General features: G+C 33.8%; 2 protein-coding genes across 2 annotated transcripts; both read right to left on the bottom strand.

Annotated features, from left to right (window-relative positions):
• Positions 1–1,831: 1,831 nt before the first annotated feature.
• Positions 1,832–3,018, bottom strand: LOC146904222 (uncharacterized). Its single transcript, XM_085728250.1, has 3 exons — positions 2,763–3,018; positions 2,528–2,654; positions 1,832–2,369 (listed from the first exon to the last, which is right to left on the bottom strand). The coding sequence occupies exons 1-3, from the start codon at positions 3,016–3,018 to the stop codon at positions 1,832–1,834; spliced, it is 921 nt and encodes a 306-aa protein (XP_085584376.1).
• Positions 3,019–12,345: 9,327 nt separating this feature from the next.
• Positions 12,346–12,681, bottom strand: LOC146904221 (uncharacterized). Its single transcript, XM_085728249.1, has one exon. It carries the CDS (start codon positions 12,679–12,681, stop codon positions 12,346–12,348), a length of 336 nt encoding a protein of 111 aa, XP_085584375.1.
• Between the last annotated feature and the right edge of the window lie 3,690 nt (positions 12,682–16,371).

Here is a 16,371-nt window from a genome sequence, read left to right as displayed (position 1 = left end):
TCACTTAATTCAATTAAATTTAATTTTAATAATTTAATTTATAGTGTAAATATTTGTTTAGAAAAGTTTCTTGCGTTTTAGAAAAGTTGTACTTTATTTATTTGTTTATTTTTTGAATGAAGTTGAATTATAATTTTATTTTTATGGGAAGGTTGAATTATACTTATAATTTTTAGAAAGTAAATGATAATTATTTTTTCATGTGATTTGAAAAATTAATTGGCGAAATTTAAGTTTTTTCTATCTATAAAATCAAAAAATAAAAATAATTATTTTTATAGCATCTAAACTAGGCACAAGATGTTCAAATAAGAGATAAAAAAAAACATGTTCAAATAAGAGATAAAAAAAAAAAAAACAAATACATCATGTAGCTATTGCAATTTAATAAGGAAGCAAAGTTATTAAAAAAAATAAGGAAGCAAAGTTAGTAGAATCAATTTTTATATTCCAGAAAGAAAACATCATTTAAGGGTCAAAGGAAAACATTTTTTTTTTATAGGGATAGATTTGGTGGTGTATAAAAAATTAAAAAGTATTGATTGAGTTCATATTATTTCTTTCCAAAAAAATAGTTCATACTATTTGTAGAAGAAAAAAATTAAAAACAATGGTGATAAGAAGGGTCAAAGAAAAACGTTTTTTTTTTACTTATATAAGGAATGATTGAATTAATAGTACTCAAAAAATATTATTTAAGATCAAATTATTTATAGAAAAAATAAAAACAATTGTGATAAGTATGAAATAAATTACTCATAACGTCAAAAAAAAAAATTACTCATACATTTTTTTATTTACTCATGTTTTTAAAAATAATTTTATACCTTTTTTTCTTTTCGTTTTTCACATGTTGTCCATAGAATTCAAAATTCTTTCCATTTATATTGTATTTTTGGGTTTTCAACAATGCTCACTATTTATCAAAAATAAATGCTCACTACTCATTTTTTCAGTGGGTTCAAAACCATCTTGGAGTTTGGTTGTTCGTCTTTCGTGTGTTATTGATGTATCAAACTGGATCATCTATTGTCATTAGACATGGTGATGATGGATGCATTTTTCTGCATTTGTACTAATTATTATTAGGGAAATGTTAACTTGTGTTCTTGGGGCATAAGTTAAGAAACTAAATATATAAGGTTTTTCTTGGAACTTGTGCATTCAATATCTTAAAAGTTGCAAAAATTATACTTTCAATATGAAATTTATTTTTAATTTCTATTTTAAGAATTTTAACATGTGCCCTTAGGGCACAAGTTAACATGACCCTTATTATTATTATAATTAATTTATCCTATTCAATGAGTACACATGTTTTTGTCTTCACTTTCGGTTATTGAAGTGTAAACAAGTACATAATAAGAAAGTACAAAAAATTCTTTCAAAAAAAAAAAAAAAGAAAGCACAAAAAATATTGAGAAGAAGAATATAACAAATACTACCCAAAAAATTATGTGGAAGAGAGGAAATTAAATTAGGTGTTAAATGAGTGTTTGAGAATAATTGGTTTTCAAATATAAGCGTTGTTCAAGATATAATCTAATTCATTAAATCAAGATAAAATGAAGGGCGTGGATGTGGAGTAACTTTTTGTTTTTATGTGAACCTTCTGATTCTCATCGAAAGAGATTTGTTAACCATATAGAGTATTAACTAAAAAACATTTCATCCTCAATTAGCTCACATTCGTACTGTTAATAGATTCTACTACCAAATTTATTTATTTTTTAAGCAAAAAGGATGGCAGCAAAGAGCTGGCCACCAACAAAATATATAAAAAAGAGAAAGACTTTACAAGAGGGAGGGGACGAGGCCAAAACTCCCTGGGTTAAGAGAATCTAAAATTAGATCTTCCTTCCTTATCTCTAAAAAAACTTGATCTAATGAAGGAAGGGACATCATTCCAAAAAGATATATCATTTAGAGAGAGACCAAAATTGGCCAAAGCATCAGCCACCTGATTCCTCTCTCTAAAAGCATGAGTGACTATACAGTTGAACTTCTTGAGCAAATTCTTTACATTGTTCCAGCGGTTTCGGAGATGCCAAGGAACCTGATTAGAACTTTTGGAAGCAAGAACGACTAAGGTGGAATTGGTTTCTATCCAAACATTCTGCCAATGATTTTGATGAATGATCTCCACAGCTCTCATAAATGCACAAAGCTCAGCATGATAAGATGAACAATGACCTAGAGGTTCAGCAAAACAAAGAATGAAATCTGCATTATGATCTCTCAGAATTCCTCCACAAGCAGCAATTCCAGGATTGCCATTGGAAGCACCATCAATATTAAACTTGAACCAATTCGAGTGAGGAGGACACCAAATAACTTCTCTAATTTGAGGGGCCTTAGGGTGATGAATCCTACAGTTGAATGCTTTCAAAAATAGAAAAATCTACTAGAGTTATTGGAAGCCCTAGCAGTATAATTACCAGATAAAGAGGTGGAAGCACAAATCATTGATATTGCAGTTTTCCAGTTAATGCATTTGAGATTAAACCTGGACTGATTTCTAGCATACCAGATTGTATTAATGAGGTTTACAAGAGCAGCTATAATGACAATTCTGCACTGAGGGGACCAAGCTCTATCACACAGCTTCCAAATGTCTTCTTTTGAGGAAAAGTTAAAAGCTAGATTAAAGATGCCTGCCAACCAGTTCCAAAGCTTGGAGGCCAAAGAACACTCAAAAAACAGATGAAAAGAAGTTTCTGAATTTTTAAAACAAATATTGCACATTGAGGGAAGATGACAACCTCTAGACATCAAGTTATCATCTGTGGGGATTTTGTTGTGCATGAATCTCCAAACAAACATAGATTTAGCTGGAGGAATGTCTTTACACCAAATGAAGCTGGCCCAATGTAAGTCCTGGAATTGTTGGTATTTGAATTCATAGGCTTCCTTCAGAGACAAATCACCAGATATTGAGTGCTTCCACATGATCTGGTCTTCATGAGAGTCAATGGGAATAGGATTGTTGTAAATGAGTTGGGCAATAGTAGGGTACATCTGAGTGAGCTAAGCTGGAAGTTGCCACTGATCATGGTGAATATAATCCTTAACAGTTGATTTGAGAAGAGTTCTTGTGGTGACTGGAACATTGAAAATATCAGAGAGGGGAGGGCCACACCAAGAATCATTCCAAAAGCTAATATTCTTACCATCCCCTAACAACCAGATGGTGTTATCTTGAATGGTTGTGTATTCATCTTTAATACCACTCCAAAGAGAGGAAAAAATGTGATGTTTAATGGTTTGCTTGTTTTTGATGACCCTATCTTTCAAAAGCATAGCCCAAGATTGTTTTGAATTTACCAAATTCCAGTAGAATTTTAGATTGGTAGCATGATTCAAATTGACCAAAGATCTAATATTTAAACCACCCTGAGAGTAGGGTCTACATACCTTCTTCCAATCTCTTATCTTTGTCTCCACTCCAAATGAAATTTCTAATGTCTTTTTCTATATCTTTGAGAAGGGAGGTTGGCCAAGCATAAATAGAGATACTGTAAATAAGCATGCTTTGAATGACAGATTGCACTAATTGAACTCTTCCTGCCATTGATAAAAGACTAGCTTTCCAGGATGACAGCTTTAACTTGATCCTATCTGCAATTGGTTGCAGATGACAAGCTTTTGGTTTACCTTTGAAAATTGGAACTCCCAAGTAATTGAATGGAATAGATCCAGTGTTAAAGTTAATCAAAGAAACAATGTGGTTTAGTCTGCCTTGACCGATAGAGCTGGAGAAAATGGTGTATTTTCCATTGTTTATAACCTGACCAGAAGCAAGAGCATACCTTGAGAAAAGCTGCTTGAGAGATTGCAGATCTGACATGTTGCCTTTACAGTAAATCATCAAGTCATCTGCATAGAAAGAGTGAGAAGGGACATTAAAATTTCTGGTTCCTTTGATGAGATTCAACTTCCCAGTTTCCACCAACTTGGTTATACTTCTACTAAGCACATCTTCAGTAATGCAGAACAAGAGGGGAGATAGGGGGTCCCCCTGCCTGACCCCCCTGGAGCAATTAATGTAACCATGAGATTCCCCATTAATTGATATGGAAAGAAATGCAGATTTGAGAATGACATCAATCCATGTGCAGAAGGTGTCTTTAAAACCAAATTTCTTCAAAACTTGCAGAAGAAAAGGCCACTCCAAAGTGTCAAATGCCTTTGTGATGTCAATTTTTAAGGCAAGATTTCCACCAAAGGCTTTGTTATGTAAAAGGTTTGCAGCTTCTGAAGCAGTGCAGATGCAGTCTTATATGTGCCTGCCATGTATAAAACCCATCTGTTCTTTAGAAATGATTGAAGGCATGATCTGCGCTAGCCTATCAGCAATGATTTTGGATATAACTTTGAACTTGAAATTAGACATAGAGATTGGTCTGTACTGATCAACAGAGACTGCATTATGTATTTTAGGAATCAGGGCAATTATATTAGAATTATAACCGGGCAAGATCCAACTAGTAGCAAAAAATTGAAGAACAGCAGCAATCAAATCATGTTTTATGACTTCCCAATAATGTTGAAAGAAGAAAGCTCCAAAACCATCAGGTCCTGGAGCACTATCTTTGTTGAGAGCAAAAGTGGCAGCTTTAATCTCCTGATGGGAAGGAAGCAAAGTCAGCATCTTGTTCACCTCATCTGATATCAAATTAGGAATGATTTCTTCAGCCAGCAAATGATCCTGTAAAACAAAGTTAGTGCAAAAAAGGTTTTTATAATAAGAAATGACATGATTAGCTATCTGTGATTTTTCTGTGAGCACATTATCACCATCATGAAAGGATGTTATGAGTTTGGTTGAGGCTTTGATTTTGGCTACTCTATGGAAAAACTTTGCGTTCCTATCTCCATGGAGATGCCAATTCAGTCTGGCTTTCTCTTTCCAAAACAACTCTTCTCTGGACAAGGCATCTTCAAACTGCTTGTGAGCTTTTTTTTCAGCATTAAAAAGATCATCAGTATGGCCATTTGTTTGAATCTGGTCTTGAATGTTCTGCAGATGAGCTTCAGCCTGGTTTACATTGTCATGAACATTACCAAAGCAGGCTTTGTTCTAGCTCTTGAGATTATCTTTTAGGTGTTTTAGTTTTTTGTTGAGAACAAGCATAGGGCAACCAACAACAGCAGTAGCCCAACAATCTTTCACAATTTTATCACAATCATCATGAGTTGTCCACATTCTCATAAATTTGAAGCTAGGGGCAAAAGTGAAGGTATTAAGTTGTAGATCAATCAAAAGAGGGAAGTGGTCAGATTTGTGTTTGACAAGAGTAGTGACAGATACAGAAGTAAAAAAATCAATGCAAGCTTGATTGCAAAGAGCCCTGTCCAATCTTCTTTCAGTATATCTCTGACCATCTCTACCATTGGCCCATGTGAATTCAGCACCTCTGGTGGGAATGTGAAGCAGATTGGAGGTGTCTGACCAGTTTCTGAATTCATCCATAGGTAATCTAGAAGGAGGAACTCTCCCTCTATGTTCATGAGTACCAATAATGGAGTTGAAGTCACCTACAAAGCACCAGGGAAAGGGATGTTGGGATTGGAGCAGGTTTAAAGACCTCCAAAGGTTCCTTCTGACAATATAGTTGGTGGAGGCATAAATAATAGAAAAGGCTAGAGTTTGGTTATTATGAGGGATGGTAAAAGTGATGTGTTGGTCTTCTAAGGCTAAAATGGTGGGATCAAGATGAAGTTTGCAAAAACATCAAATGTTGGGAAGAAGATTATTTCTAGAATTCAAAGCAAAAAGTTTAAGATGCAAGTTATGCATCCAGATGGTTGGAAAATCATTAAAGTTCATCCAAGGTTCAGAAATAAAGACAAAATCAGGATTGCGTTGAGATATAAGGTTTTGTAAGGCTAACCTTGTTAGGTTGTTAGCAAGCCCCCTAGCATTCCAATATATGCACTTCATTTGAAAGGTTTTGGGGGAACCTTTGATCTGGTTTTGTATGAGTCACTGGCTAGGTTGGTTTTCTTCTTTGGAACTTTTTTCTTGCTCTTTGATACTATCATCTGGAAGCCATCTTTATCAATAAAAGGTTGGGCATCTGCTGCTTGAAGTTGGGCAGGATCTGTTGTGTTAACAGCTTCCTCTTCATCTACTTGATTCATGTTTGCCCAGGATTTCTAAAGAAATTCCATATCCTTCAGCACTCTGACAGGAGATGGTATTGTATTGATTTCTGGATCTTCACAAACTGGTTCTTGATCTTGTGTTGCATCAACAAAAGAACCTTGAGTATCTGATGAGGAGTCATCAGATTCAGACTCTTGGTTGTTGGGGTCAGAGTCCTCCTTTTCAAAATTCAAATTCAATTCAGCTTCAAGTTGTAAGTCTTGATCTCTGAGGGTTGCAACATGGTTCAAATTATGTTCAGGTGCTTTACCTTTCTCTGCATATCTTCTAGCATAAGCTTCAGCATCTTCCTCTGGTTGAGAATTGTCATCCTTATCCTCCTCATTGATGATTTCCTTATCTAGATCAGTGGCTTCATTAGTTTTACTATTGTTAGTTCTACCATCCTTAGATTGGACAAAAACTTTCTTGTTTGCAGCAACTTGGTTTCTCTTCATTACAGGTGGTTTAACCACTCTTTGTTCTCGTTCAGGGTACCACTTCTTACAAATATCAATGTGATGACCAACTTTTCTACAGTGCGTGCAGAAATCTGGTAGATTTTCATACTCCAAATCAACATAAAAGGCTAAACGAACCCTTTCAACTAACAGGGTGTATCTAAGGGTTTAAGATAAATCCATATCAACCAAAACCCTAGCGTAATGGCCAAAAGTACGTTCAATCATAGGTTTGCCAGTAGCAGTATTAGTGCAAATAGGTGAACCAATTCCACTAACGATTGAAAACAAGATGTTTTTTCTCCAGTATTCCTGCGAAAGACCGTAAATCCTCACCCAAACCTGAGCGTTAGTGTTATGTTGGTATCTAGGGCTAAAGTCACTGGACCAAGCAAAAAGCTTGAGAAAACCAGGATTAAGATTCCATGAAGCTACCGATCTTACCCTTCTAACGTCCTCTAGTCTGGTAAAAGTAAATTCAAAATAACCTTTTCCTAGAGTTTGAATCCCCCATCTAGCTAAGCCTTTCCAGATTAAAGATAACTTAGCTTTCAAGGAACCAACAGTTAAGGGTGTGGAACCCTTTTGCCATAGAACTCTCCCATGTAAATTAAACTTACAAGTATCCATACCTGATGTGTATTCATGCTCTGGAATCTGAATAGCCAGTTCATCGCCTTTGATCACAGCTTGAGGGAGTTGCGATTGTGGGATATCACATATATTAGAGTTTTTGTTAGAAACGGCTTGCGCAAAAGTTTTGGGTGGATTGGGGTTAATGGATGAAGAGGGATTTGGGTCAAGGTCAGCATCTAGACATTTCCAAGGGATGGAGAATTTGGACATGGTGAATGGTGAAGGAAGGTGAAGATGGTTTGAGGCGGTTTAGAAGTTAGGTTGATGATGAACAGTGCACAGAAAAATCGCCAGACTTTCTCTCACTAGAAACATTTCTCTCTCCATTCTACTACCAAATTAGATCATCAAAATAATTAAAGAGAAGATTATGTCTTGACAATAATAAAAAAATTATGATTATGTCAATGAAAATAATAAGTAAAAACTCATACAATTATATCTCTATTAAAAACAATAATTTGACACCCTCACAAAAAATATTTAGAAGTATAATGAGATAGAGACTAAATTTTCAAATTTAATTTTTGGAACTAAAATGTGCTTTTATTTTTTCTTAGCAACTAAATCGGGTCTTAATTTTTATACGAAACTAAATTTTGTCTTCACTCAAAATTCAATTGTGTTTTAATTCACTATGTTAACCTATAAATGTAAATTTTACAATATCAAATTTCTAATCAAACATTTTTAAAAAATATATAATACCAATTAACCTCTCATTATTTTATTTATAGCAATATCAATGACAATCAAATGGTTTCAATGCAAAGGTGTCTATGGAAACATGTGTTTTAAAGTAAATAATGATGCGGATTTTCTTACCTTTTAAATTTGAAACTTTGACCATTATGGAATAGAATTAATCACTAATAAATACTTTTATAAATAATGGCTATCAATTAAATTTTAAAAAATTTGAATATGATTGATTAATAAATAATAATGGCTTTCTTTAATATTATAAGATCATGAATGCATATGCAAGTTTGTCAAAAAAACGTCACATCATTTTTAAAAATTTAATAACCATTTGATTTGTCAAACTAGCAAATGCATATGCAAGTTTTCGTTGTCAAATCCTACCAAAGACCAAAGTGAAGGAATTTAAAATAATAGATGTTGAATAAAAGATATAGAATGAAAGCAAATGACACCCAATAATTAAAATTTAAGATAAAAACTCAAATTGACACCACATCTTCATCCAAATTCTTAACGCATTTGGTATGTGAGTCATCTCACTTATATACCATCTCACAATCTACTCTTGCATCAAATGTGGAGCTATAACTCGCATATGACATATTAACATCTCTTTCTTAAGTGTTAGATCATCTACATCTGTAATCTGGCAACATATACAAATAAGATCAAAGAAGACATAACTTGGTAAAAAAGTGGGTTGGTGGTGATTTAATGGATGAAGGTTTTTGTTCCTTTCTTTCATGAGAAGAAAGAAAATAAATTAAAAAGTAAAGAAGACAAAAAAGGAAATTGAACATGAGAGAGACGATAAGGAGAAAAAAAATGAATGTTTGTGCTTTGTCTGTGATGGTATATAGAATAGAGTGAATTCCTAATAATTTACGGGTTTGTTGAAGGATTTAAAGATTTTTTAGTATATGTTTTACCAAAAAATTAAAATAAATAAAAAATGTCACATTATTTTAAAAAATTTAACAACCATTTATTTGTCAAATTAGCAAAACACATATGTGATTTTCCATTGTCACAACCCACGAAAGACCAAATGTAAAGTAATTTTAATTGATAAAGGTTGAATAAAAAAATGATATAAAAGTAAATGACATCCAAAAACTATATTTAAGATAAAAAAATGGCATCCAAACAATAACAAAATAGTTCATCATAATTTTGGGGCGACATAGGGAGCCTCCATTGAGTTTGATCATCATATTATGCAATGAACAATCACAGAATGGAGATTGACATCACATACCTGCTTAAAATATCTTATGAGCATGTATTTTTTCAACTCAAAATAACACATCTATATTTTTCAATTCTTAGATCCCACCAAAGGTTAAAAGTAAAATGATTTAAAATAATAGATGTTGAATAAAAAATAGCATCAAAGAGAATGATTTATAAACAAAATAGTTCATCATAATATTATGACTTATGAGAGTGCCTAAACGAGGTTGTATACTTTTATGTACATAAGTTATCTCACTTATATTTTTCTTACCATCTACCATTGAATTCAATGTGAAACTTAACTCGCATATGAAACATTAACATCTCTCTTAAATGTGAGACTCTTTGCGTGTGTAACATGGCGACATAGCCAAATAAGGACTTACTAAGATCTAACATGGTAAAAAAAAAGTGGGTAGGTGGTGGTTTCATGGAGAGAGATTTCTGTTCATTTATTTCATGATAACAAAGAAAATAAATTAAAGAAGATGAAAAGGTAATTTTTGACATGAGATAGATGACAAGGAAAACAAATAAGGGGTGTGTGATTTAACCTTGAAAGTATAAGGAATGTAGTAAATTGCTTTCAATTTTGCAGGTTTGTTGAAAATGGAGACATTTTTTACATGAGATAGATGGTAAGAAAAACAAATAAGGGGAGTGTGATTTAACCTTGAAAGTATAGAGAATAAATTGAGTTTCTTGCGATTTTGCAGGTTTGTTGAAAGATTAGAAGATTATGGGGTAATTATTTTACGGAAACATGACATAATTTTAAAATTTCTAATAAGTATATATTTTTTGTCAATTCAAAATAATACATCAATCTTTTTCCATTGTCATATTTCACAAAAGACCAAAGTCAAGGAATTTGAAATAATGGCGGTTGAAGAAAAAGAGCATGAACGTGAATGACAAGATTATAGGGTAATTATTTTACGAAAAAATATACTAAATTAAAAAATGACATCATTTTAAAATTTCTAATAAGTATATATTTTTGTCAATTCAAAATAATACATCAATCTTTTTCCATTGTCATATTTCACAAAAGACCAAAGTCAAGGAATTTGAAATAATGGAGGTTGAATAAAAAGAGCATGAACGTGAATGACATCCAATAACTAAAATTTAAGATAAAAAATTAAACAAATGACATATAAAAGCTAACAAAATCGTTGAGTTTGATCACCATCTTAGATTAAGAAAAACCACACAAGTGTGATTGATATCATATCTTCATCCAAAACCTTTAGGCATCAGGAGTCGTATCACTTATATGATGTTCAAAATCTATTCTTCCATCCAATATAGAACTTAACACACACAACATATTAACATCTCATAGTCAAGTGGGCAACTATCCATGTATGTAATTACATGAGATATTTAAATAAGGTCAAATGAAGGCATAAAATGTTCAAAAAATTTGGTTCGTGGTGGTTTCATGGAGAGAAGTTTATGTTTCTTTCTTCCATGAGAATAAATAAAGAAAATTAAGAGCAAAAGAAAAAAAGAATTCGAAAAAGGAATTGAAACATGAGAGAATATAGGAAAAAGAAAATAAGTATTGTGCCTTTTGAGTGTGAAAGTATAGAGAATAACGTGAGTGCCGGTTATTTTATAGGTTGGTTGAAGGAGTCGGATATTTTTGGGTAATTATTTTACCAAAAAATCAGATTCAATTAAACAAAGGCCACATGATATTTTTTTTTTAAGGAAAACATCACATGATTTTAAATTGTCTAATAAGCATATATTTTTGTCAACTCAACATAACACATATTCGACAATTTATATGTAAGGGAATGACATTTAAAAACTAAACTTTAAGATAAAAATTAAACAAATGTCATCCAAAAACTAATAAAATGGTTCATAACAATATTGTGACCGCATATTCCTACATCGTGTTTGATCATCTCAACAGACAAAGAGAATCTTCACAAGCGAGTCTGACACCACATCTTAACTTAAACATTAAGAAATTAGGTATATGGATCATATCACTTATATGTTGCTCAACACATACTTTTGCATCCAATGTGGAACTTTAGCTTACACTCAACACATTAACATATCTCACTTAAGTATAAGACTCTCCACATCCGAGATCTACCACCAGGAATCACTCCGGATTCATCTCCAAAGTTGAATCGGGTTAGGATACCATTGTTGGACCTCATGGAGGGAGCCAACACTTATGTAGCTCTACTCATTGAACATAGAGAAACCACATAAACGAGAATAATACCACATCTCATCCAGTGTTTTAATTACGACGAAATTCTAGCTCGTGCTTGGCACGGGTGTCCATACTAGTTTAAGTTATTAGTCATTTTTAGTGGAAATTAGTTATTACTGTCTTTGTTCCTAAATATATATCGTATTTTGACTATGTGCAATATTCATATAATATATTTTGACTATATTTTTTAATTAATATAAAGACAAATGTTAGTATATAAAATGTTATTAAATTTGTTTTAATGAATATTTTTATAATATCAATTTTTATAGTTTTTATTTTAAATAATTAGCATTATTAATAGTCAAAATTGTGCATTGACATGTGTCAAGTGATTAACTGCGACATATATTAAAGAACGGAAGAAGTAAGTTAATAGGTGTGAAATCTCGGACGGAAAATATAGAGAAAAATTAAAAAATCTTTCACTTTTTTTAAAAAAATATTTTTGTAGAGAATGATAAATCGATATTTATGATTTATTTACTCCTCTCGCAATATCCTCTATTTATTCCACTTACTTTATTACTTTCTTCATAAATCCTTCAGTCCCTTCACATTCAAACTCGCAAAGAAAACCTATGAGAGTGCGATTCCTCATTAATATCCGTTCAAAATTAACTAACCAATATTAAAAATATTACCGAAGTTTTTTAATTTTAGGGAAAAAAATTACCGAAGTGTTTGCATTTTCATCTTTATCGATGTTTCGTGGAAACAACCAGATGCAAATGTTAGGTGAGAAAATAAAACACTTCACACAGTAGATCATTTCAATTGTCACGTAAGCGTTATTATATTTACATTTGGGTAAAGTAATTTTTCTATTTGGTAAAAAATAGTATTTTTTTTTATAAAGCTATAAAATTGTAATAAAAACCATCAGGAGCAGCCTGAACCGATTACAACAACTAGTTTATATCAATCCTCATATAAGGGAGAGCTAATGAATCTCTATACAAAAACGGAGTAACAAAAAGAGGTGCTGTATTCCACCACTGAGCAGCAAACATCGCAAGGTTTTGCCCGTGCTTGGCCATAGCGTCAGCAGCTAAATTCCCTTCTCTGAGGACATGAGTGCAAATACAGCGAATGCTAGAGCTAAAAATCAAACAATTCTGCCAGCGAACAGCCATTTTCCAAGGCACTCCTTCATGATTAGTGAAGGCTTTTATAACAGCAAGAGAGTCAGTTTCCAGCCAGATTTTGTCCAGCTTCAATCTTTTAGCTCGTTCAAAAGCAAACATACACGTGTAAGTTCAGATTGTAACCTAAGAGGGGGGTGAATTAGGTTTCTAGGAATATTGGTTAATTTTTCAGAGTTTAGCGTTCTTGATAATTTTTCCGGTAAATAATGATGAAGGTATAAATGCGGAAAAATAAAAGAGCAAGGGAAGAAGAAAAGACACAAGAGAGTTTATAGTGGTTCCCCTCTAAACCTTAGGGTCAGTCCACTCCCTTCACACCCCGCGAAGGAATTCACTATGTTAGAATCTTTGTTACAAGCAATCTCACCCCAAGACCCCCTAACAATCTTTCTAACATAAACACAAGAAAGAAACCCTCTCTCTTGATTACAACACAAACACCAAACACTTTGGTGGACTTTGAATCTTCCCGAATCAAAGAACCTTTTACAACAATCACAAGATAGCACCCCCACTATCTTAAACAATAATTCTCACCAACAATGGCAAGAAACTTTACAACAAAGTAATTGAAGAATAACAAATGTATGGCTGTATATCTTTATCAATATCACTCTAACAAATGGACTTAGTGCTCAGAAAACTTTTTAATAAATGTTAAAGTGTAAGCAAAGTTTTCCAAACAATTTGAATGAAAGTTTGAAAGCAAGTGATATTGAAAATGTCAATTGAGATAATGAAAGTTGTTGTGTGTAAATTGTTTTAATTCTCAATTGAATTTATAGAGGCTAAAAAGATGTTTATGAAGCAATACTATCTTTCAAAAAGGGTTACCAAAATATATTTGAATTATATAAAAAAAAAATTAAACAAATTAAAATGGCCGTTGGAAAATTTCAAGAAAAGTTGGCCGTTGGAAAATATAAATTCTGGCCGTTGGAAATTTTCTAAAACTAGCCGTTTTCAAACTAGTACAAAATCAACCCATTAATTGAATAAAATGCTGTTATGTATAAATGGAGATCAATTATGCCATATCTAAATTATGCCTCTTTTAGAAACATAACAAGCAATGCCAACGTGAGTAAGAAACATAATTTCTTTCTATCTTAATTGATTATGCCTAAGAGAAATATGCAAGTTTAATGATCAAAATCGCATAATCAATTATGTCTGAAACATGCTCAAAGATATGCTAATGTCAAAATCAATTAAGCAATTACCAAAATCAAATCTTGTTTTTCATATAAAAAATACTTTAATGCAAAATCACATTCAAATGAAAATCATTGTGAGTGTGTGATTTATTTTCAAGAGATTTTTAGGCATTGCTTCATATGAGGATTTAGAAAAATGTTTGTAATTATTTTCTGAGCATTCTAAGTTGTTCCATAAGTTAAGAATGATAAATCAAAGATAAGGACCATACTTACAAAAATATAACTATGAAGCCTAAGTCCCATTGTCTTCATTCTTCAACTTGAGCCTCCATGGTTTTTCTTCTTTTGTGATGTGTGTTTGTTATCATCAAAACCCAGCCAAGTCTAAGAAGGAAATCTTCTTCACAACACGCACTAAACTCAGCTTCCAAGGCAGTGGCATTTCCAATGTTTTAAGCATAGGTCCCTAGAAAATCAGAGGAAGAGTTTCTAAACACAACACCGATAGCTCCACAAGGAGGGTTACCAAATGAAGACCCGTCACAATTGATTTTGATGCAGTCATGGGGAGGAGGAATCCAATGAACTTCCTGAATCGGAGTGATTCTTCTGGCTTGCATCTGAATCCCAAAAAGCCTAGCAATTTTAAATTCAGTCATGGCAGACGAGCTATAAGTAAGTTTAAGGTCAAAACTGAGTTTGACTTCAACCAGCATAGTATGAAAAAGAGTGCTCATGGAGCTGGCCTTGCTGTTGAAGTATCTGGAGTTCCTCTCCAGCCAAATGCACCAAAGAGTATGGATAATGGCAGATATCAGAATTTGGTGCACCAACCTATTATTTACAGCAGAAGTACACATAATCGGATTGTGCATAGAGGAGAGGTCAAGAAAGTGATCAGTTCCTTTTATCAGCCAAGCCCAGAGTTGATGGGTAACCGAACACCGTAAAAAAATGTGCTGGGAGGATTCATAATCTTTGTGGCAGAAGCAGCAAATGGAGACTATGGTGCATCCCCGTTTTCCTAAGTTCTCGTCAGTTGGCATTTTATTTTGCAACAAATGCCATGAGATGAAGCCTCTAGAAGGAGGTATATAGGCATTCCAAAGAAGTTTATGCCAAGGAACCAGCTGACCACGAGGGGCCATGAAATCATAAGCAAGCTTATTGGTAAGCAAGCCATCAGCAGCATGGTGCCAATTGAGCTTATCAGCTAGAGGAGCCAGCGAAAGCGGGAGCCTGAGAATCTTATCTGTTAAGTTACCATCTCTATCAGTGAAAAAATCTGGGAGGCTCCAAGAGCCATCCACAATATAATCTGCAACTTTCATATTCAGAGTGCTATGCAAACATTCCGGAATCATCCAGTGGTCCACAATTGTAGAATCTAGCCATTTATCAGTCCAGAAGTGTATTATCTCACCAGTTCCAACACTCCAAGTAGCATGTTGTTGGATCAAGTTCACGTAAGGTTTCATTCCCAACGAAACTAAAGAAGTGTAGTGGTAATTTTTAGCCTTCCCTTGTTTTAGAAATCTAACCCGGCAAAGCTTTGCCCATTGTTCCTCTGAAACAATAAGCTTCCAACACAAATGCAACATAGCAGCTTTGTTGACAATTATAGGGTCCTTTATGGCTAAACCACCTTCCCTAAGAGGTCTGCAAACATTGTGCCACGAAACAGTGCAAATCTTCCTCTGATGAACATCCCCACTCCAAAGAAAATTTCTAATATGTTTGGACAACCCAACCAGAAGACTCTGGGGCCACTTGTAAACCTGAAAAGAGTAGACCAGCATACTACCAATGACCGCATTAATAAGCTGGGCCCGCCCCATTATGGATAACAGCCTGTCTTTCCAGGTCGACATTTTTGCAACAATTTTGTCTAAAATGGGCTTGAGGTGACGAGCCTTAGGTTTTCCTTTGAAAAGAGGGAGGCCCAGATAAGAAAAGGGAAAGCTACCTTGAGTAAATCCAGTTATATCAGTGATTGCTCTTCTTCGAGCTAGAGACATATGGACAGTGTAGAACTTGCTTTTGGATACATTTATCCTTTGACCTGAGAAGATGCCATAGGAATCAAACAACTGCATTATTTTCCTAATGTTAGATAGAGTTCCCTTACAGAAGACAAGCACGTCATATGCATACAAACAATGACTAGGCACCATGATACCCCTACAAGCTTTAACTTGAGAGATTTGGCCTCTCAAAACCAAGTCAGCCAACCCTCTGCTGAGCACTTCTTCAGCCAGACAAAATAAGAGTGGTGAGAGTGGGTCACCCTGTCTCACTCCCCTAGTGCAGTTGAAGAAACCAACGGCCTTACTGTTAACATTAAGGGACAACTTTGCAGATTGGAGTATAGTGGCTATCCATTGACAGAAACATTGGTTAAAACTAAAGCATTTCAGGACCTGTAGTAGGAATTCCCAATTTATGGTATCAAAAGCCTTTTTGATATCAATTTTGAGAGCTATCCCGTCTTTGGAAGACTTCTTATGTAAAATGTTAACAGCTTCTGATGCAACAACAGTGCAATCCTGTATATGCCGCCCAGGTATGAAGCCTCTTTGATGCTCATAGACAATTCTAGCTGCAATGGGGCCCAATCTATCAGCCAGTA

Source organism: Medicago sativa, chromosome 7 (assembly GCF_051527215.1).
Source record: "Medicago sativa cultivar Bolivia chromosome 7, Bolivia_mono, whole genome shotgun sequence".
In the NCBI taxonomy this organism is placed as follows: domain Eukaryota; kingdom Viridiplantae; phylum Streptophyta; class Magnoliopsida; order Fabales; family Fabaceae; genus Medicago; species Medicago sativa.
This window is presented reverse-complemented; position numbering and strand designations above follow the sequence as displayed.

Bases quoted from the DNA above. Each gene is read 5' to 3' on its own strand.
- LOC146904222 (XM_085728250.1), bottom strand. From the start codon at position 3,018: ATGTACCCTACTATTGCCCAACTCATTTACAACAATCCTATTCCCATT. The intron at 2,655-2,762 runs GTTGTCATCTTC...ACTGGTTGGCAG, and splicing joins TGATAACTTGATGTCTAGAG to GCATCTTTAATCTAGCTTTT. The intron at 2,370-2,527 runs GTATGCTAGAAA...ATTCAACTGTAG, and splicing joins AACCTCATTAATACAATCTG to GATTCATCACCCTAAGGCCC.
- LOC146904221 (XM_085728249.1), bottom strand. From the start codon at position 12,681: ATGTTTGCTTTTGAACGAGCTAAAAGATTGAAGCTGGACAAAATCTGG.